The 24,553-nt window shown below is 37.2% G+C and overlaps 1 protein-coding gene across 1 annotated transcript in view; it reads right to left on the reverse strand.

The window, feature by feature from the left end:
- Positions 1-24,553, reverse strand: part of LOC146402866 (uncharacterized) — an 805,401-nt gene that overhangs the window by 494,814 nt on the left and 286,034 nt on the right. Inside the window, exon 5 of the mRNA XM_084965716.1 lies at positions 3,158-3,226. Within this exon, the coding sequence (XP_084821842.1) occupies positions 3,158-3,226 (69 nt within the window). The remainder of the gene's footprint in view (positions 1-3,157; positions 3,227-24,553) is intronic.

Here is a 24,553-nt window from a genome sequence, read left to right on the forward strand (position 1 = left end):
CAGTTCAGTTCACATGGTTGCTTAATGGCTCACGGTCAGGAGCTCTGTCTTTATCAGGACCCAGGAACATGACATGAGCAGTTTAGTGGTGCAAATGATTTGACCTTACTTCAAAATGCTAGAGGGCTATGTTATGATTTTTCCACTGCAGTGTTCCATGAACTCTACATAGTATCTTTTTGCCATCATATATATTTATAACACTATAGGAACTATCCAGATATATATCCCCAATATAGCCTGTACCTGCCTCAGAGCTTTACCACTCTGGGCTCATAAATAGCTAATAGTCTATCTAATCACCTGTCAAATGGGTCAGTCATATGTGTAGAATGTGCATAGGTATTTATAAAGTACTGTGCTTCCTGGCTAGTAGTGGAAAGTCCAAAATAAAATAATTTGTCCCTTAATATAGAAGGATTATTTTAGCATGCCCCAGAATATTGATCCTCTAAAAACTTAATGATTTGTCAGGACAATAAAACTTCGTAAGATTTATCTTCCAAGCCTTTTTTTTCATAGAGAAGTGCTTCTAATGTACTTGTCATGTTTTTCTTATCTGTCCTTATCAATATGATGCCCCTCAACTCAGCTAACTAAAATGATACTCTGTTCAGACAATCCAGGTCCCTTTGGATTATACTATGACAGGACCAGATAGTTACCATAGTCCTAGGACAAAATCATGCATGTTAAAAGGTTGCCCATCCCACGTGAATGCAAACCACTTGCCCTTCTTCTTCTTGATAAAAATGGAAACAATGCATTTGCAATGTCAGTGGACACACACTATGTCCTGAGGCAGCGTTAATGGGCTCTTGCAAAGATACCACATCTGGCACAGCTGCGATTGGGACTAGTACTTATTTAAATTAATGAGAGTGCACGATCATCTTCTAGGACCTGTTTTTTCATGGCAAGAATGGTGACTTAATTGGTGAATATAATAGAATCATCAAACCTGCAAACCCTAAGTGCATTAAGGCAGGCACTATTTCACTATTTCTACCATTTATTTTCAGAATGAGGTTGTTGTTCTTTTCTGTTATTATCTTTCCTAGAATGAAGACGTTTCAGAGCCTTCCATTTGGATTTCCCCTATGGAATAGTTCTTACTCCACAGGTCAAGGAACTAATGTGGGAATTCTGTAAACTACCAAGTATGTCCATTTCAGGTAAACCTTTTGGGACAGAGAATTAACCAGTATGTGGATCTGTGAAACCAGTGGATCCTCTGTGAACAGGTTCTGGACCAGAATTCCCTTTTTTACTGGATGTCATATACCCTCATTCTTTGTGGGGAGGGGCCTGATGGCACCAGGATCCTAGACATCAGTGTCAGCTTGGACTCTTACGTTCAGTCCTTCTCAAAATGGCTAGATATTACCCTTTGCCTCAGCATACAGATACCTGAGTAAATGACCATAAGTACCACTGAGAAAGAACAGAGAAAATCACTATTGTGTATACTTACTATGGTGTTACAAGGTCCTTCTTTCTGGGGATTCCATATCTCCTTCAGTCATCAACTTATAGGTTTTTGTTTTTTTTTTAAAAAAAGGTCCTTGTCCAGAAACCATACAAATGATTGTGACTTCTAATGGGGAAGTTGTTATTACCCTTCTCCATCGCCCTTCCTTGATTTATTTTATTTGAATAAATTGAGCAACTCCCTTATTGGCTGCTCATTTATTTTCCCTTAAGGTGCCAAGTTTGATTAATCATCACTACAGCTCTTCACAAGTCAAGCCCCCTTCTATGTTACTCCAACCATCCACTCATTATGATAACTGCACTCATTTTATTTCTCATGATTGAGTGCCTTCACCTGATCTCTATTATTCTGAGGTCACATCATCCCCACTGTTAAGAGGGAAGCCAGTCCTTTAATAGCTTCTTCTGGTGTCAGCCTTGGCCTACAGAGGACATCCACCACTGAGTTACTCAGTGACGCTATGATCCTCTCACCAGCATAATTCTTTTTGCTTTGATAAATGGAGTAGACTCTAGACTTTCCCACCCACCACAGTTGGCTGGTGGACCTTCCAACCCTATAGTCACTCTAACAGATTTCTTTCAAATTTTGGATATCCTTTTCAACACCATCAAGTCTTCCTACTTCACTTAATGCAGGCCAATGTCTTCTCCAGACTTTTTGGAGCCGTTTTAGTATCATGTTAGCAACATCACCAGGATCTTTGCTTGGGTATGAAACCCTATATCGACTGAGTATCTTTGCATTGATATACACTTTTTATCCAACTGAAAGGCTATACCATTGTCAACTTAGGACTCTCAAGGTCTCAATGGATGATGTGTCCATTCCTAACAATTGGAGGTAGAAAACTTATGAAGCACATGTGGGAAGTTTTTATGGCATGGCATGGGAGTGATACTAAACACCTCTACTCACATTGTTTTGGCTAGAACTCAGTCATGAAACTACAGCTCACTGTAAAGGAAGCTGGGAAATACAGTTCAATTTTGTGCCCAAGAAGAGGAGAGAACTCTTTATGAGCAGCTGGCATTTTCTACCACAATAGCATAGCCCAATATTTCCAAGAGTCCTAGTTCAGAGAATAAGGCTAGGTAAATATATGCTCTGTAGGACTTTGAACCTTTTGCTTATATTCCAAATGCAGTCCCCTGGTGAGCCAATGTAGACCTCAGAAAGGAATGTTTTTTGTTTGTTTGCTTGTTTTACCAAAGTGACATAAGCCAAATAAAGCCTAACAGCTTTCCTAGCTCCCTTCTATGTAAGCCTGACCCCAAACCTGATTCTCTGTATATTCCAAGGGCAATGGTGAGGAAAGGCCAGTACAAGGAAGAGCAAGGTAGTCAGCGAAAAGCAGCATGTACAACAGGGAAGAGGGAGAGATGGAGAGAGAAAATGAAGGGAAGAAGGAAGGGAGAGGGATAAAAAGAAAGAACATTTGTCCCAGTGCTTAAAGTTGTTAGGTAACTCATATAAGTCTTTCTCATGATTGAATCCATATTTGCCATTAGCTGTATGAGAGTGATTCAAAGAGGAAAGAATAAAAAAATAAAAAAGACAATTCCTGCCAGGGTCCAGAATGTTAAACTCCTTTGCTTTACAGTGAAAACATCATTCAATAAATATGATTCAGTAAATATGATTCAATAAAATATCCTTTACCTTAAGATTGACTTGTCCTTTGGAATGAAGAAGAAAAAGGCATAAGATCCTTCAAAGGGCAAAGCTGAACTGCAAAAGGCAGACAATAAGAAAATGATCAACATGGTGACCCAGTTAAACATACATGTACACATGCTGTACAGTAGAAAAAAAAATTGTATTGGGGAAATAATTAAAAATAAAGAAAGAAAGAAAGAAAAAAAAAAACTTTTAAAAAAAAAAGAAGAAAATGATCAATATCAGGGAATTTGCCTACCCTGTCCTCTTAGCTAAAAAAAAAAAAAAAGAAAGAAAAGTCATAATTCTTTAGCATTTTTGTGGCTTGTAAAAAGTGAATTTGCTTTTACGAGTATCTGAAAATGGATTGCCTATAATATAAACTCTTGTTATAGTTTTTAAAATATGCCCTCAGAGAAAAAAATCCAGCAGGGAGAAGTCAATTGATTAACAAATATTTACAATTTAAAAATGTACTCTTACAGTGATCGCTTTATCAATGATAGTAAGAGTATAGTGAAAATGGAACTTTTATGTAACTCCCATGAGGGTGTTTATAGTGATACAAGGCAATCCGAAAGCTGTGTCAAGAGTTTAAAAATTATTCACATCCTTTGAATTGACCTCCCCATTTTGAGAGGAAGGTCATTTGTCCTAAAAGACAAATAAATCTACTAAGGACATGTGGATTTAAGTATTTATAAAAACATCACATATATTTTTATTATTCAAAAAGTATACGTTAACGACATGACTTTAACAAGACAAAAATAGATTGGGGGAGTATATACATTTACACCAGCTAAAATCTCACTTCCCAAAGAAATATTAACCATTGTTAATATTTTCTTGCCTATTCTTCCAGATTTTTCCCCAAATAATCAGAAATATAAATACATGCAAACAATAGAATACCATATATTTTCTTCAGTAATGTTTTTCTCATTTAATAGATACTGATTGTCCTCAACTCTGTAACACTATATATAAATTTACATCATTTAATTTAGGAGACCTATGGCTTTCAATTGTATCATCATGCCAAAATGTTTTAACAACCCAGTGTTGTTGGACATTTAGGTTGCTTTTGACTGTTTGTGATTGTATAGAACACTGAGATGAATATTTCTGTAAACACATCTATGAACACACTTAATCTTTAGAATAAATTCCAAGAATTTCTTAAAAGTACTTAATATTTAGGGCCTTTGATATATATTGTCAAATATCTTCCAGAGAAGCTGTACCAACTTACAATTCTACTCTGTTAAGTGCCTATTTTCCAACAGTCATGACATCACAAGGGGTTCTAACCATTTTAAACATTGTAAGTATAATAGCAGAAATGATATATCATTATTGTAATTTGCATATCTTTTATTACTAGCATATGTGAATATTTTTAAGATTTTTATTTTTTCTATTATAGTTGGTTTAATTATTGTCATTTTCTCTATAGTGAATCATCCATACATCAAATTGAAATCTTTTTTATACCTTTTTTGTTTTATTATTGATTTCTAAATATTTTAGGTATTTTTTTGCTATTTTTCCTCAAAATCTACCAATTATTTCCCTTGTAATTCTGCTTTATTTTCTTGCTTAGAAAGATCCTTCTACATTAAGATTATATAAATATTCACCTTTATATTCTTCTTACCCTTTTATGATACCATTTTAAACATTAAATCATTAATTCATCTGGAATTTAGGACTAAGGTAAGAAGTGGACTTTGTCCATTTTGGGGGGATGGTGTTGATAAGTCTTTATGCCCCACTACTATGAAATGCTACCGTTATTTTATTCTAAGTAGGAAATAACTTAAATATCCCACAGTAAAAGATAATTAAATCATATATTCAATAGCATATTGAGCTGTAATTAAATATTATATTTTTGATCAATTTGCAGCATCATTAAAAATATTTTCATCTTATGATATATGTGTGGGGTGGGGAAAGCAAGCAACTAAATTCAGTTGAAGTGATACAACTACAGCTGTATTTTTTCAAATATTCAAAAATTTATGTTGGGGAAAATATCAAAAAATACATACATATAAAAAGTGATTATTTCTGGGGATTAAAAACGTGGCAGGTTGGAGATGTGCCTGCTTCTTTTGGGCTTTACAGTTTCTTTTTATGAGTATGTACTCTTCTTGTAATGGGAAAATATGTTAAATTTTCTCTAAAAATATAATCAGTATACTTGGTGGGATTCTCTATCTTAAGCAAAAAATATTAGGAAAATATGAATTAAAGGATCTAGAATTTTCAGCAAAAGATGAAATTCAGATGTTTTGGTTATCTCTTTAACCAGTCTGAGAGTTTATGTTTTTACACTAGCCACTCCTGGGGAGGAAGAATTAGTCAGAATTTTCTCATTCAGGTCAGCACCTCTGAACCTTCTTCTCCAGTACAGCCATTTATACTAAGGGCTCCCATTTCACTGTAATATGGCAAGCTCAGATGCTTGTTCAAAGTCCGAGGGGGTCAATTTATTGTAGACAATCGATTAGGAACCACCCCTACAGAGTACTTAGGTTTTGAGGGAGCCTTAAATGAGCTTATATGGAATTGTTCACAAAGTGGCTTTAAAGGGATATGCATTTTGAGAAATCATCAGTACTGCAACTGGTATTGATCTATGCTGAGCAACAATTCACTGAAATTGCTTACGGTACTTGTACAACTGACTGTGGTGAAGGAAAAACATAACTAGACCAGAAAGTACCTCTTAAAAGGGATATAGTGTTCTGCTGTATCCAGAAACAGATTGTGAGGAAGAGCCCAAAGCTGCAGTGTAGAAGACAGCGTTGACTGAGATGTTTTCCCCTGATTTCTTATTAACACATTTTCAATGCTTGCCACTCTTTATGGAAGGGCAGTGAAGTGGCCACACCAGCTCTTCGTCAGATTCATCCACTTCTTCACTCCATTTGAAGGAAAAGTGATCTCTCTCTGCCTTAACAGAGATTCTCACTTGCAAATCCCTGACTATAGAGATTTCAGTCAGGTTTTTAAGCCATAGATTATCATTTGTCTGATACTTGACATCGTAAGGTTAAATACTACTGCACATATTTCTAATCCCAGATGGTGGGTAAATGTGTGCTTCTGTGTCTATGTGTATGTTCACGTGGGTGTGTGCACATACTGTGTAGTGAGTCCTGATGTAAAAAGTACTCTTTATTGAGTCATAGTCAAACATTTTTGAAAATCAATATGCCAACTTGTGATAATAATTAGGAAGAAAAATCTGACAAAAACAACCACCTGGATGAATCAGAATCTATGCAAGTTAGAAGAAAAGTAAAATTAATTATAAATAAAAGTCTCTTGCTATATTCAGAGATGTTATAATTGCATTAGTGAAATAAGTTAGAAAAAGTAAAAAGAACACTTATAAAACCAGAAATAGCAGTTGGAAGTTAAATAATACCATCAAGATGCAACATCAACTTAAAATTCCATAAAACAACGGGAAGATAATATGAAAGACTCTTCCCAAGAAGCAAAGCAAAATAGTATCTAAACTTCATTGACAAGTTATTAAGATGTATTAAATCATTTAATACTCACAATAACCCATGAGGTAGATACTCTTATTATCACAGTTTTACAGATGAAGAGACAAATAACCTACAAATGTTCACACAGGTAGTGAGTGGTAGAGCCATAAATGGAAAAAATTTATTGAAATTCTGATCTGAAGGCTAAACTTATATTATTTTTTCTGCTCTAGTTCTGATTTTCCATTCTATTAATACACTTATTAAGCATCTTGTAACTACTTCAAATCCTTTTCATATACAGATGGGCTATCAGTACAGTCAGTAAATAAATACACTGTAAGCTAAGAATCTTGCCAGACTATGAAGACAAAAGACATCTAGTCCACTATTTCAGTTATATTACAAACATGTTTGTTTCTCACATTGTAATTCCTTTTTTCTAGTTTTATTGAGATATAATTGAAATTTATGTATGTTTATGGTGTACAATGTGATGATTTGATACATGTATATACTGCAAAATATTTGCCGGAATAAGGTTAATTTAATAAAATTTTCACCTCACATAATTATCAATTTGTTTTTATCATTATGGTGAGAACATTAAGGCTCTACTTTTATAGCAAATTTCAAGTAAACATGGTATTGCTATCTATAGTCACAACACTGTAACTTAGATCCTCAAAACTTATTCTTCTTATTACTGAAAGTGTATACCCTTTGATCAACATCTTCCCATTTCCTCCATCTCTCATCTCCTGGAATCCACCATTCTACTCTTTATTTCCATGACTTCAATGTTTTTAGGGTCCACATATAAGTGAGATCTTACAGTATCTGTCTTCCTCTAATAGTACACTTGGGTCATAATGCCTCAAGGTTCATCCAGGTTGGCAGAAATGGAAAGATTTTCTTCTTTTTATGGCTGAAGAATATTCCAGTGTGTGCATGTTTGTGTGTGTATGTATAAATAATTTCCTTATCCATTCATCTGTTGATGGGCACAAAGACATGTTTCGCATATTGATTTTTGTGAATAATGCTTCAGTGAACATGGGAGGGCAGATATCTCTTTAAGACAGTGATTTCACTTCATTTGGATATATAACTCTGGAGAGAAGTAACTTTTTAGACATAGTAGACAGTCATAAAATATTCATGAAAATAATTTTAAATCTGTTGACTACACCACTGGTGTTAAGTCCAAAACTTTAACTCAGAAAAGGGCATTGATTACATTTTCCACTCCCTAAAGCTAGCAAACACCCTCTGCAATGCCCTCTAATTGTTTTTGACACCTCCTGGCCATGGCAAAGCTCAGCCTTCTCAGCTTTCCTCCCATGTACATTCCTGCAAGGTCTTCAGAAAGCCCCACAATGGTCTCCATCTGAGCATCAGAGATAAATGTGTGCTCATTATATCCTGGCCCCCAGACATGAATTTTAGTTCCAGTGGGGTTCTGTGTTGAATCTCCATGTGGGGGATTTCTGTTTCTTGGCTGCCCTCAAGGAATCCACTCATTTAGTTGCATCTCCCTAGCCAACTACCACTCCTATTTAACCAAACTTGGTAGGCAGCTCATCACTCCCCTGAATGAAAAGTTGTTTTTGTTTGTTTGTTTTTGTTTTTATTTTTTGGGCTGCACCTTCAGCATATGGAAGTTCCCAGGCTTGGGGGTCAAATCAGAGCTGCAACTGCTGGCCTATGTCACAGCCACAGCAACACCAGATCCGAGCCTCGCTGGTAACCTACACCATAGCTCACAGCAATGCCAGATCCTAAACCCACTGAGCCAGGCCAGGGATTCAACCTGAATCCTCATAAATACTAGTCAGAATCATTTCCACTGTGTTACAATGGGAAGTCCAAAAGTTTTGTGTATTTTCTCATGAGACTGTCAACCTTCCGGGACTCTACTAGGAGACAGAAGGATTGGAGTAACATTCTGAATCTTATTTTTATGGAACACTGGATGCAAAAATAAAGTGGGAAGATGGTAATTTGCTTAAGATGGAGGTTTTAAAAGGTCCCTCCAACAAAAGTGCTGGAGGAGAAATCAAGACAACACTGCCACTCTAACATCAGGACCTAAATACAGCAAGCCACTACCCTCACCAAATGATCAGGCTCTCTTTCATTAAATGAGGCAGTTGGGCAGAAGCTATGATTAGAAACTGTCTTCTACAGATCTCTAGAATTTCACAGGGGTACCTCAGGGACCAACTTAAGTAGGGGGCAAGGGGAGACTGAGAGAGCAAGGCTCAGGGTATCCCACCCCTGCATCAATCTGAGAAACTATTAACTTTGTCAGCAAAAGACTCTATTATTTGTATAAGATTTTATTTGTGGGAAGAAAATTCTGCTGCAAAAGAAAATTAAAGGGCAAAATATCATATTCCATAACCTCTAAAATCCTTACCAACAGTTCCTTCAGTTATTCTATAATGTCTATGAACATAGTATTTCTTTTATTCAAAAGAAAAATATTAAAAATTATTTAGCCTGACTTAACACTGTTACATACAAATATCCCTTCTCTCTTCCTTCTTTCTTCCTTCTCTTTTGAATTATTTCCTTGTGCATAGGTGACTCATCTCAGGAAGAAGATCTGCTCAATTGATATTCTAAAATGAGTACTGTTTACATGAGTATCAGGACAACTGTTTTAACTTATGTTTCATGCTCTAAAATATCATTCCTTATTAGCACAGTACACAACTGAATCCATGAGATTTTTTGTTTTTTGTTTTTCGTTTTTGGCTGCACCCACAGCATGCAAAATTCCTGGGCCAGGGATCGAACCTGCACTGCAGTAGTGACTCAAGCCACAGTAGTGAAAACACCAGATTCTTACCCACTAGGCCACAATGGAACTCCTCCTTGAGTTTTAACTGGGGATTTTTAAAGACAAAGAAAGTTTCATTTTAAGTGATTGAATGCATATAGGAAAGGAAGGGAGATAGGGGAGAAAGAAAGATGAGAGATGGTGGAAGTTAGTGTCTACTCTGTGCAAAGTCCCACAATGTATAACTGGCTGGGCCAGGATTTGAATTCAACTCTAGAACACTCTTAAGTCTATGTTCTTTCCTCTCTTCCCATCTGGATTATATGTTATTGATAAACATTACAGGAGTTCTCTTTGGTTGGATCTGGTGTTGTTACTGCAGTGGCCCGGGGTCACTGCTGTGGTGCAAGTTCGATCTTTGGCCCAGAAATTTCCACATGCCAGCAGTCAGGGTCGAACAAACAAAACATTACACATCTCAAGCCAAAAGCTTAGTGTGAACTTAACTGCTTCACTATGACATTGCTGGTCACCTTCCATGAAGACACTGAGTAAATTTTCTACTTCGGACTATGGATGGCTCAGCTGTCACACATCTGACAGTTTTCTGTCTTAAGCACATTTCTTACATACTCATGTGCTCTTCCTACACAATCTCAGTCTCTCTCATGGTTTAACCTAGAACCTATATTCTTCATGCTCTCAATTATAACTCTCTCTCCTCTCTCTCAAAACTCCTTCCTGAGTTTACAACCACTCAGGACATCTCTACCTGAGTGTCTTCAGGCATGTCACATTCAACAAATTCAAAACAAAACTCACTACCTCCCCCCAGATTTCCCAAAACCAGGTTCTCTGCGATTCTCCATCTCAGTTAACAACACACACATTCATCATTTTCTGCCAAAGTGACTTCTGGATGCCCCTTTTTTCTTTGTATGCCCATTTCCATTGCTTGGTTAAAGTTATCTCCCATTCTCTCAGAGTATTATGATAGCTTCCACCTGATTTTCCTGCCTCAAATTTTTCTGCCATTTAGTTCAATTTCTAAAAGCAAAATTGATTACATTTTATTCCCATTTTAGAATTTTTCATACCAGCCATCCTCTACCTCTTAAGATTACTTTCTCTCTTAGCCCTCAGGTTACACAATTTTCATGATTCCAACTTCTGTGATAGCTCCCTCTCAATTTTATTCCTTGGTTTCCTCTTTAATTGTACTTTTTTTTTTCTTTTTCTTCCTAGAAATTTTCTTCTTCGCTCTTTACTCTTCTCCTTATGCATATTCTCCTACAGCCTGGCTTCAACTACCATCCATACTTTGATGATACCCATATCTTTATTCCCAGCCCTGGCTCCCATCCAAGCTTGAGTCATAATTCTATCTACCTACTGAGATCATTATGTTCCCCAAAATCCCCACTCTTCTGGATATCATTCTCTCCAAACAATATTCTTAGCTATCCATTTTCCAGAACTAGAAGCCTAGAAGAAAACCTAAGCCTCTCTTAATTCTTCAGTCTCATAATCAAATTAGGCATCTATTACATTCAAATATCCCTTAGGAAGGTCTTTAAAATTCAGACTCTTCTACATTCCCTCTGCCATTGTCTCTTTCTAGGTCTTTTATTGTCTTTCATCTGAAATGTGGTACTATGCCTCTGAATAGTTCCTCTCACTTCTATTACTTTATCCACTCATTCCAAAATCATTTTCCTCAAAAATAAATCAATGCAATTCTATCTTTAAAAAAACTACAGTTACTCTGCATTGTAAACAGTATCAAGTTTATCATACAAGGGTGATAACCTTTGCAATTGCTGTTAACTTAATAAGGACTGTCTTCCTCTCTCTTCCTTCATTCAACACCATCAGCCAAGGGAAGAGAAGCTAATGACTTGCATTAATCAGAGTCTAGGACAGTGGTTGGGCCATATTTATTGGGTGAGTGTATTCATTAGATGTAACAGTTATTCTCTTGCTACTCAGCCTTCAGATCCAGCCATGTCTTGTGTTTCACTTTCTTGGCACTGGGAACCAAGTGGGTAAGTGACATTGGACCCTGGTTTATAGACACAACCATATCAAATTTAAATGAAAAGAGCAACATCAGGAGGCGTCACCCCTAGCCTACACAATATTTCTCAAACCATATTTTTAAAGAAAGGACTAAATTACTGCACTGGAATTTATCACATCATGTCCAACTATTAATAAATTTTGTGTGTGTGTGTGTGTGTATTCATATATATTTTAATATATTTGGCTGTTGTCCTTCATATATAGCTCTTTTGGTTAGAAATTAGATGGAGAGAAGGGGGAAATTACAGTGAAAAATATTTTACCCCTCATCCTTAGCACTATAAATCAGGAAGGTATCTAGTTTTTGTGAGGCCAGATGTTTATGTAAATTTGGGGCATTATAAAGAAAAAATACAAAATTATAAATACAAATTCATGGTAAATTATAAATTTTAGAAAGGTGACAAATACCATAAATATAAAAAACAATCCAGAAAATTAACACTTCCTTGACTAGTATTCTGACACACTTTTTTTTTTTTTTTTTTTTTTTTTTTTTGTCTTTTGTCTTTTTTTGTCTGTTGTTGTTGTTGTTGCTGTTGTTGCTATCTCTTGGGCCGCTCCCGCGGCATATGGAGGTTCCCAGGCTAGGGGTCCAATCGGAGCTGCAGCCACCGGCCTACGCCAGAGCCACAGCAACGCGGGATCCGAGCCGCGTCTGCGACCTACACCACAGCTCACGGCAACGCCGGATCGTTAACCCACTGAGCAAGGGCAGGGACCGAACCCGCGACCTCATGGTTCCTAGTCGGATTCGTTAACCACTGCGCCACGACGGGAACGCCACACTTTTTTTTAATATCCACCTTTCCTCTTTTTCTTTCTTTCTTTTTTTTTTTTTTTTTTTTTTTTTTGCTTTTTAGGGCTATACCTGTGGCATATGGAAGTTCTCAGGGTAGGAGTAGAAGCAGAGCCGCCTCTGCCAGCCCAAGCCACAGCCACAGCAACATGGTCTGAGGCTTGCCTGTGACCTACACCACAGCTCATGGCACTACTGGATCCTTAACTCACTGTGCAAGGCCAGGGATTGAACCTGCATCCTCCTGGATACTAGTTGGGTTCATAACCCACTGAGCCACAATGGTAAATCCCAATATCTATTTTTCTAAGTTTTGAGGCAAGAAATTCTTTGATTACTTCTTCATATGCAATGATTTTTTAATATTTTCTGTAGAATAGTAATGTTATTCTAGATTTCTTCTAGCAGGCTTGATCAATCATTTTTTATTATTGATAATTTAGAAGTATTTCTATCCATTTCATCTGTAGCTTTCTTTGTGGTTCTGCTAAGGTACCATTTCTGGGTCAGTAACAAGCTCAGTGTGAACGCCAGTCCTTTGTTCTCTCTTGGTCCAACACAACACAGACAGCTCTACACTAATCTCAGCAACATGCCCTCACCCCAATAGTGATAATCCTGGGAATCAGGGATAAAGGTTGCCATAATCTCGATCATAATGGCCCCAAGCAGGATGCAGAGCAGCATCTTATTCAAATTCTTTTTCTTGGGACCTAAGATAGAATTGAGATGATTGCTGAGGTACTCTGAGGGCAGGGTGCTGATGAAGATCAGGCAGAGATAGAAGTGGTGCTGGTCGCCTGCTGGCTCCATCTACAGCCTCAGTACCATCCACAGGAGCAGGGCTCCAAGCCTTTAATGCCCTATTTTCTGTTTATTTCTCCTTCTTGGAGAAGAACACACAGAGAAAAAGAAGGGATACACTCAAATAAGAGGTGCTGAAACTTAAACTTCATATTCTTCAAATAGTTCTCCCCTTGTATAGATCTTATCTCAATGGTTTTTTGTCAGGAATTGTTTCTTCTGCCTGGAAGTCTCTCCTTTCTTTTCTCTATTAGCCATATTCTGTCTCTTTGTTCCATCTTGCAGCTAACATATCACCTCATCTCTGGAAATGCCTGACATGACATGACGTGACATCCTATAGTATTTTACTCATTCTTTTACCAAAATATTGACCACAGAATATTATAATTTGTATTACTGTATGTATACCTCTCTCACTAAATTGAGATGTTATTAAGTAACTATGTTTATTAATTCTATATTCCTTGCCTTTACTACAAGCTTGGTCACACAGTAGTCTTCTAACAGTCTGAAAGTCCTATCTCTAAGGGTCACCACGCCTAAAATATTTTTGTAACACCTTCATCCAGAATTAATACATTATATCCAACATCCTGTACATTTTAAATTCTTAATAAATTGTACAGCAGGAGTTTGTTCATGTATTAATTGTACCCCCTATATTATTAGGCTATCAAAGAAAAAAATCTAAGTTTTAGTTTTCTTCTCTCTCAGCATAAGACACAACATTTGGCACTGCAGTGGAATCTGAATACGTCTTAGAAAAAGGAATGAGCTACTTTGTTGAGATAGAAAAAGCTAACATTTATTGAGTATATATTGGATACTAAGCACTGTTCTAAGTGCTTTACATGAAATATTTCACTTAATCCTTACAGTAAACATAAAAGCTAGGATGTTATCCCTCTTTTAACAATAAAGGTACTGAGGATTTGTGAGGTTATATAAGCATATCAGATACAAGGTCAGCAAGCAGAAGAAACAGAATTCAGACACTAGAAGCTGAATCCAGAAACCCTGCTTTTGACTACTTCACTACACTGTTTTTTAAGAAATCAATATTCAGTGGTCTGGGTCACAACATGAGTCATTTTTACTGCTGCTCGTGATTGTCGAGTATGCTCTGTAACTTTATTTAAGTCACCTACCATAAAGTATCAGTCAACTGGAAAGTTCAGAGCATCTAGCTAATTGAATTTTTTGATTAACATTTTTAGTAACAATTCCCCTACCTTAATAAGTACAAAATATAGAATACAATTGAATCTTTATCTTCAAATTTAGAATCTTCTAAGTTATCTAGGACATAACTTCGAGTCTTAGTAATTATTATTCTGTGCATGGCTACAGGAATTCCAGAAAATATGTATGGAGACAGCATGAAATGACTTGGAAGAGAGGATCCAGGATGCTATGAGTTCTCTGAACTGTGACACATGACCAGCTGTTCAAAGAGCCCTACTCAACATGGGAATGAGAAGACTTTGGTGTCAAGTTAATCATGACATTAGAACCACTGGCCCACTCAGAGCTGTTCTTTTAGGTCTCACTTGCTCACTCACTGATTCATCTCATTACCTTTCCCCCTCATCCTTCATTCTTTCTTCCTTCCCCCTATGGCACCATCCAAATATATTTAACATATATATCTTTTTTCTTTTTATGTGCCCCTGCAAAAAATGTATTGGTGTTTGTGCACATATATTTTATTTTTTGGCCATACCTGCAGCAAGCGGGAGTTCCCTGGCCAGGGATCAAACGTGCACCACAGCAGTGACAATGTCAGACACTTAATCCACTGAGCCGCCAGGGAACTCTTGTGCACATATATTTTAAATTCACATAAAAAGTATTTATTAAACAGCTTACTATTTTTACTCAGCGTGATGCAATTGAGATCTAGTTCTATTGCTCTATATACTAATCTACTCTTTCTAATTGTGGAGTAACTCTTCACAGTGTTAATCCATCATATTTCACCTATCCACGCTCCATATTATGGTCTTCTTTATTTGCTCCACCTCTCTGCTATCATAAGTAATCATCATCACAAGTAATCTGGAGTGAATATACTTTTCTTTATCTTTTATGGATCTGTGTAAGAATTTCTTTGAGTCATAAATGCAGGTGGATGATGATCTTCATAGAGTGTACCTAAAGGGTCAAACATTTTTTTAGTCTTTGACTCATCAATGAAATTCGCAAACAGTGCATAGTCATACTCAATAGTGCATTCCATTCTGTCATTAGATTGCTCAATATACATTATTTGATGAATGGATAAATGAATGAGAATTAAAAAAATGTCTTAACTCTTAAAACTTAACATTCTGGGGGAGGGAGATATGCAGTAAGCACATAAATATAAATGCACATAAAAGGAAAAAGGGCTATAAAGAAAAATATGGCATTATATGGAGAAAGAGAGTGATGGAGATCCTAATTTACATATGAGGTCATGGAAGAAAGCCTGTATATTGAGATGATTTGGAGGCAGAGACCCAAATAAAGTGAGAAAAGGAGGCATGCAGATAACCAGGGTAAAAGATTTTAAGACAGAGGAAAGAACAAATGAAAGGCCCTGATATGGCAGTACTCTTGGCATGTTCATGAAGTAGCTCAGAAGTTTAGAAATAGATCAAATAGTCCAATGGAACTAGATTAGAAAAAAGTAAGGGGGAGAATAATTGGGGAACTGTATATCATGGTAAAGACTTTAGGCTTTTTTTCTTTGTGACAAGAATATGTTGGAAGTTTTGAAAAGAGAAATAATATCATCCAATAGGTTTGAAAAGAATCACTATAGCTTTTGTGTAAAGAATAGGCTAAAAGAGAGGCTTAAAGCAGAAGCAAGGCAATGGGGTAGGAGGCTAGAGCTATCTGCCAGCTGAGAGACATTCACTTAAGGAATAATGATAAAGGTGTTGAGAAGCAGATGCATTCTAGATGTACTTTAGAAATTAAGCTAACAGTATTGTTGTTTGGACAGAAAGAACTGAGTCAAGGATAACTCCACAATTTAAGACCTAAGCAACGGAATGAATAGACATATTTGCCATGACTGGGAAGGAACAAGTTTTAAGGCAGAATTTAGAACGAGAATTTAATTCTGAATGAGGTAAGTAGGTAGTTAGAACTATGACTTAGAAGTATGAATATTAGGGGAAAAAATCTCAGTTTGTGGCTATATATTTGAGAGCCATTAGTATATAGATAGCTTTTAATCTCTGACAGGATGTGATTACCTAAGGTGTGAGTGTAGGAAAAGGTGATTAAAGTCTCCTTGAAACTCTAAGGTTTGGAAATTACAAAGATGGAGGATTCAGGTAAGAACAAACAGGAGCAACCAAGACACCAAAAGGCTAAGACAGCATAATATCCAGAAAGTCAAATTAGAAAAGTCAAATAAATAGAAAAAAAAAGGTCAAAGAAGATGAAATTTTAAAAATTGGTGTTACAGGCTGAATTGTGAGGGAACAATTCTTACACTGAGTTCCAGTACCTCAGAATGTGACTATATTTGGAGGTGGAGTTTTTTAATAGGTAACTAAGTTAAAATGCATTCATTAAGATGGAAACTCAATCTAATATGACCAGTGTAAGAGAGGGGAAATATGAACACAGACACTCAAAAGGGAAAACTACATGAAGACATAGGAAGAATGTGGCCATGTATAAGTGTCAGGAGAGAGCAACCCCACCAATAGTATTTATTTATTTGTTTGTTTATTTATTTATTTATTTTTTAGGGCACATGGAAGTTCCCAGGCCAGGGGACCAGGGATCAAATCCAAGCTGGAACTGCAACCTACATAACAGCCACAGCAACACCAGATCCTTAACCTAATGTTCCAGGCCAGGGATTGAACCCATGCTCCACAGAGACAATCTGGACCATTAACCCACTGAGCCATGGCAGGAACTCCCTTGCCAATACTTTAATCTTGAGCTTCTAGATTCCAGAACTGTGAGAAAATAATTTATGTTATTTAAGCTTCCAGTGTGTGGTACTTTGTTGTGACAGTCCTAGCTAACTAACACAATTAATTGGTCCATGTGTTTGGTGGTGTGGAAGTCATTGGTGACATTGAAATGAGCAGTGTCAACAGATAAGTGGGTATGAAACTCTGACCAGGGTTTATTTTATTTATTTATTTATTTATTTATTGGGGACTTTTTGCCTTTTCTAGGGCGTGCCTGTGGCATATGGAGGTTCCCAGGCTAGGGGTCTAATTGGAGCTGTAGCTGCCAGCCTACACCACAGCCACAGCAACATGGGACCTGAGCTGCATCTGTGACCTACACCACAGATCATGGCAATGCCAGATCCTTAACCCACTGAGCAAGGCCAGGGATCCAACCAGCAACCTCATGGTTCCTAGTTGGATTCGTTAACCATTGAGCCACGACGGGAACTCCGTGGCCAGGGTTTATGACACTAGGGGGCAGAAGGTAGAATTAGGTCCACCAGAGAGAAGTTTTTAAGGAGATAGATTTGACTTCAGCATTTGATGGCATCTCTAACAACATCTCTTGAATGGGCTACTTATAGAGGTGGTGAGTTTCTGATCAAGGGCAGAGTTTGGTCAAGGGCAGAGTTTGGACAATTTATTGTGTCTTCGGTTCATTTTTTATTTTGAAATTCTCATTTTATTGTTTCCATAATTATGCAAGGAACGTTAAAATAACCAAGTAATGTTCTTGTTATATGACTCTTTATTCAAAAAAAGTGAAAACTGTGAGGAAGTATATAATACATTCCATTTACTCAAATGTTCTGGTTGGTTGCATTCTAATTACATTTTTAGCTTTATTGAGGTATAGTTGGCAAATAAAATTGTAAGATATTTAAAGCATACAATATGATTTGACAAACATACACATTGTGAAAAGATTCCCCTCATCAAGTAAACTAACACATCCATCACCTCACATATTTACCCTTCATTCATTTCTTCCTTCCTTCCACCCCACCTCCCTCCCCCTTCTCTTCCTCCATCCCTTCCTCTTTCCTTCCTTTGTTCCTTCTTTGCTTTCTTCCCTCCTTCCTTTTGGTGAGAACATTTAAGTTCTCTCTCAGCAAAATTCAATTATATAATACAGTGTTATCAACTATAGTCACCATTGGAGTTCCCATCGTGGCGCAGTGGTTAACGAATCCGTTAACCATGAGGTTGCGGGTTCGGTCCCTACCCTTGCTCAGTGGGTTAAGGATCTGGCGTTGCCGTGAGCTGTGGTGTAGGTTGCAGATGCGGCTCGGATCCTGCGTTGCTGTGGTTCTGGCGTAGGCCGGTGGCTGCAGCTCCGATTGGACCCCTAGCCTGGGAACCTCCATATGCCACAGGAACGGCCCAAGAAATGGCAAAAAAGACAAAAAATAAAAAATAAAATTAAAAAAAAAACTACACTCACCATTTTATACATTTAGATACTCAGAATATTCATCTTACGACTGAAAGTTTATATCCTTTTGCTCCTTATTTTCCCTACCCCCAGCCCAAACCCCTGGCAACCAGAGAAAGACAAATACTGTGTGGTAGCACATGTGAAATCTAAAAAAAAAAGTTGAACTCACTAGTTATTTTACCTTACATGAGAAATTACAAAGTCATCTTAAAAACCATTGAGGTAACCATGCTGGCTCATTTTCAAGTTTAATAAAGTTAATTTCTAATTCATTTATGCTCTCCAGATGCCAAGGGTTCATTCTTGTCAAAAGAAAATCTTGCTGTTGCATTTTTTTTTTTTTTTTTTTAACGTAAGCTCAAAAGCACCGTCTATGTTGATGTATCAAGCAACAATTCAGGATCAGAATGACTTTCAGTTGCTTTGTTCATTCTAATAAGCCATGTTTGTTGATACCAAATTCCTTAGAAGCAGGAGAAGAGATTTGAGTTCTTCCTTTGGTTTTGTTTCCCAAGGTTCATCTAAATGATATGCCAGGAATGCCTCTGAAGTTTGTAGAATAATGATTACCATGATTAACCTCTTTCAGAGGGCTTCTTCTGAATCAGTCAGAGAGGAATGTTCTGTTTCTTGCAATGGGGGTCCAAGTAATACCATATCTCTCTACTCCTGGCCAAAGATATGATAATAATGAAAGTAATAACAACTGCAAAGTGTTAAAATAGCACTTTACATTTTCACGACTTTTATCCACAGGACATTTTAGAACAAATGTGAATGGACTGTACTGGGTATCCAAAATAAGGAATTGAAATCCGAAATTTGAAAACAAAAAGACAACTTACAGAATGGGAGAAAATAGTTTCAAATGATGCAACTGACAAGGGCTTAATCTCTAGAATATATAAGCAACTTATACAACTCAACAGCAAAAAAACCAATCAATGGAAAAATGGGCAAAAGACTTGAATAGACTGCTCTCCAAGGAAGAAATACAGATGATCAACAAGCACATGAAAAAATGCTCAACATCGCTGATTATAAGAGAAATGAAAATCAAAACTACCATGAGATACCACCTCACACCAGTCAGAATGGCCATCATTAATGAGTCCACAAATAACAAGTGCTGGAGGGGTTGTGGAGGAAAGGAAACCCTCCTGCACTGCTGGTGGGAATGTAAACTGGTACAGCCACTATGGAGAACAGTTTGGAGATACCTTAGAAATCCAACATAGAACTTCCATATGACCCCACAATCCCACTCTTGGGCATATATCCAGACAAAACTCTACTTAAAAGAGACACATGCACCCGCATGTTCATTGCAGCCCTATTCACAATAGCCAGGACGTGGAAACAACCTAAATGTCCATCGACAGATGATTGGATTCAGAAGAGGTGGTATATATACACAATGGAATACTACTCAGCCATAAAAAAGAATGACATAATGCCATTTGCAGCAACATGGATGGAACTAGAGAATCTCATACTGAGTGAAATGAGCCAGAAAGACAAAGGCAAATACCATATGATATCACTTATAACTGGAATCGAATATCCAGCACAAATGAACATCTCCTCAGAAAAGAAAATCATGGACTTGGAGAAGAGACTTGTGGCTGCCTGATGGGAGGGGGAGGGAGTGGGAGGGATTGGGAGCTTGGGCTTATCAGACACAACTTAGAATAGATTTACAAGGAGATCCTGCTGAATAGCATTGAGAACTATGTCTAGATACTCATGTTGCAACAGAAGAAAGGGTGGGGGAAAAACTGTAATTGTAATGTATACATGTAAGGATAACCTGACCCCCTTGCTGTACAGTGGGAAAATAAAAAAAAAAAAAAGAAATCTGAAATTAGGAGATATTTTTAACTTGCTTACCTCGGGATTTTATTCCTGTGAAATTCAGGAGAAGGCTTTTATAGCTTCCTAACATGCTGTGTTTTATACCTATAGATAGTGCCATTTGGTGTCTCTTCACATCCCCTTTTTTGTTAGGCCATTTTATAGTCCTTTTATGATCGGGTTATTGCTATGGTCTGATTGGTTGTGTCACCCTCACCAATTCACATACAGAGACCTAACACCTAAGGTGATGGTATTTAGAGGTGGGGCCTTTGGGAGGTAATTAGTTTGTGAGGGTGGAGGCCTCATGAATCAGATTAGTACATACTATAAATGTGATTCTAGGAAGTTCCCTTACCCCTTTCACCATGTGAGGTTATAATGAAAAGTCAGCCATCTAGGAACAGGAAGTCACCAGACACAGAATCTGGCAGACCCATGATTTGGGACTTGCAAGGCGCCAGACTTGTAAGGAAAATATTTCAGTTGTTTATATGCTTCCCAGTTTGTGGCATTTTTGTATAGTAGCTTCAAAGGACTAAGATAGAAATAGGTAGAGAATCCGAGCTGGGATTCTGAGCATTGATGTACTCTTGGTGTTGGAATTTGTTGGGGAGGGTATCTACAGATCTAAGCAAGATTCTTGGTAGGTGAGTGCTATGGATGGAATGTGACCTCAAAATTCATATGTTGACACCTAAATCCCTAATGTGTTCATGTTTGGAGGTGGGGCCTTTGGGAAGTAATTATGTGATAAGGGTAGAGCCCTAATAAATAGGATTAGTGACTTTATAAGAAGAGAAACGAGAGGTATGATCTCTTTCTCTCTTTCCTCATGTGAGGACACAGGAAAAAAAAATTAGCCATCTACAAACTAGGAAGAAGGTCTTTGCCAGAAGCCTACCATAGTGGCCCCCATCTCAGACTTTCCAGTTTTCAGAACTGTAAGAAGTAAATGTTTTTGTTGTTTATGTCACCAGTCTATGGGGTATTTGTATAGTGGACTGGAATGGCTGAGACAGTAAGTGTTCATGGTGCCCCCTACCATGTAAGGGTGTTTTCCTTGCTGATTGGCCTATGTTCTAAAGACCAGCCATGTCACTCAAAGAGATTCTGGGTGTCCAAATTGGGAATGCAAGTAGAACATACAGGCAAGTTCCTCTATTTTTGTTACTAAATCCTGAACCTGGTATTTTGTTCTGGGATATGAATCATTATGGTGTAGGTAAGAGACTGAACTGAGAGGGTTCAACAATGAATATTTTTACAATGTTGAGGGTCTAAAAGGACCTGTAACTTACGTCAATGTTATCATATTTGAATCCTTGGAGCTGGGCTTTATATATTACACCAAGTATCTGAACGATTCATGGCCACCATAAAATATTCTTAAGAATGTTTAAGCCTGACTGGCCTCTGTAATCCCATGATGTCACAGCTATAAGAAGCATGGGAGTAGGAATGTTCACATGTCATCAAAACCTTACCTCATTCTGTAGATGTTATTGCTCAAAACAAGAACTGTTGTCACTACCTTTGACAAACCTTCTTTCCCTTCCTCCCCAGGCAGAGGTGACATTAACACAGCGTAATGAACTAAAAGCATACTTAGTTTAATGCTGTCTTTATGGTATAAATAGAAGGACTTTCGACATAGAGTTTTGGAATCAGAAATCTGAGTTCCAACTCTACTAATTAACAGTTGAATAATTTATCTATTTATAAATTATGTATTTAAACCAAGCCTTAGCTTTCCTAGCTACAAAGCAAGGACAATGGTGAGTCCACAGAATTTCTGAGTATGAAATTTTATTCCAACTTTTTTTTGGCTCCCTCAATCCTTCTGGAGTCTGTAGTTATTCTTCCTATTATTAGATTTCCTCATAAAGTTATCTAACTACAACCAGCACAAGGATGCCAATTTTTTCCAGGTGTACTCATTTGAATTTATGTTCACAACCCAAGCTGACCCCAAGTCACAGACAAAAGGGATTTAAATGAATTAACCAGTGAAAATTAAATTGGGTCAAACCTTGAGTTAACTGCAACCTGAAGCTTTCAGGTATACTGGGATTCCTGACCCATAGAAACTTTGAGGAGATAAACGTTTAATGCTCACTTTCTTTCTTTTCCTTCCTTACTTCCCTTCTTCCTTCCTTCCTTTCTTTCTTTCTTTCTTCTTTCTCTTTCTTTCTTTTTCTTTCTTTCCCCTCCCTTCCTTCCTTTCTTGCTTCCCCTCTTTCTTTTTGTTGACCTGGCACTGAGTAGTAAATATTTGTTTTTTAAATTTTTTATTAGTATATTTATAATCTGTCAATTTCTGCTGTGCAGCAAAGTGACTTAGTCATACATATATATAAATTCTTTTTCTCATATTATCTAACATCATGTTCTATCACAAGTGATTGAATATAGCTCTATGTATTATACAGTTAAGACCTTGTTGTCTATCCATTCTAAATGTAACTCCCAGTCCATCCCACTCGCTCCCCCTCACCCTTGGAAACCACAGGTCTGTTCTCCATCTCTGTGAGTCTGTTTTGGTTCTGTAGTTAGGTTCATCTGTGCCATATTTTAGATTACATATATAAGTGATATCATATGGTATTTGTCTTTCTCTTTTTGACTTCACTTTGTATGCAAATCCCTAGTTGCATCCATGTTGCTGCAAATGGCATTATTTCATTCTTTTCTATGGCTAAATAGTATTCCATTGTGTATATGTACCACATCTTTTTTTTCTTTTTTGCATTTTCGGGCTGAACCTGTGGCATATGGAAGTTATCTGGCTAGATGCTGCATTGGAGCTACAGCTGACAGCCTGACACAAAGCCATAGCAATGTGGGATCTGAGCCTGATCTGCTACCAACACCACAGCTCATGGCAATGCCGGATCCTTTGCCCACTGAGTGAGGCCAAGGATCAAACCTGCATTCTCATGGATACTTGTGGGGCTCATTACTACTGAGCCAAAAAGGGAACATTCCCTACCACATCTTCTTAATCCATTCATCTGTTGATGGACATTTAGGTTGTTTCCATGTCTTGGCTATTGGGAATTGTGCTCCAATGAACATAGGGGTGCATATATATTTTTAAATTGTGGTTTTGTCCAGATATATGCCCAGGAGTGGGATTGCTGGATCTTATGGTAGTTCTACATTTAGTCCTCTGAGAAACCTCCATATTGTTTTCCACAGTGGTTGTACTAATTTACATTCCCACCAACATGTAGAAGGGTTCCCTTTTCTCCACAACCTCTCCAGGATTGTTATTTTTAGACTTATTAGTGATAGCCATTCTGACCTGCGAGAGGTAGTACCTCATTTTAGTTTTGATTTGAATTTCTCTAATAATAAGTGATGCTGAGCATTTTTTTCATGTGCCTATTGGCCATCCATAAGTCTTCTTTGGAAAAATGTCTATTTAGTTCCTCTGCTCATTTTTCAATTAGGATGTTGGGTTTTCTGCTGGTGGGTTGTATGACTTGTTTGTATATTTTGGAGATTAACTCTTGTTAGTTGCATCATTTGTATTGTTTTCTCCCATTCCATAGGTTGTCTTTTCATTTTTTTTTTAATGGTTTCCTTTGCTGTGCAAAAGCAGGAAGTTTGATTAGGTCCCATTAGTTTGTTTTTGTTTTTATTTCTATTGCCTTAGGAGATTGACCTAAGAAAACTTTTCTATGGTTGATGTCAGAATGCTTTTCCTATGCTCTCTTCTAGAAGTTTTATGGTGTCTTGTGTTATGTTTAAGTCTTTAAGCCATTTTGAGTTTATTTTTGTGCATGGTATGAGGGTGTGTTTCATTGACTTACATGCGGCTGTCCAGTTTTCCCAGTACGACTTGCTGAAGAAAGTCTTTTTTCCCATTTTATGTTCTTGCCTCCTTTGTCAAAAATTAACTGACCATAGGTGTCTGGGTTTATTCCTGGGCTCTCTATTCTGTTCCATTGGTCCATATGTCTGTCTTTGTATCAGTAACACTCATTGTCGTGATTACTATAGCTTTGTAATATTGTTGGAAGTCTAAGAAAGTTATACCTTTAGCATTTTTTTTTTCCCTTCAGGATTGCTTTGGCAATTCTGGGTTTGTTTTTTCTTTTTGTTCCATATAAATTTTTGGACTCTTTGTTCTAGTTCTGTGAAAA

The sequence above is a fragment of the Sus scrofa genome, chromosome 6 (genome assembly GCF_054392235.1).
Source record: "Sus scrofa isolate SSC_HxYL_T2T_F1_AM1 chromosome 6, Sscrofa_HxYL_maternal_Yorkshire_Landrace_v2.0, whole genome shotgun sequence".
Lineage (NCBI taxonomy): Eukaryota > Metazoa > Chordata > Mammalia > Artiodactyla > Suidae > Sus > Sus scrofa.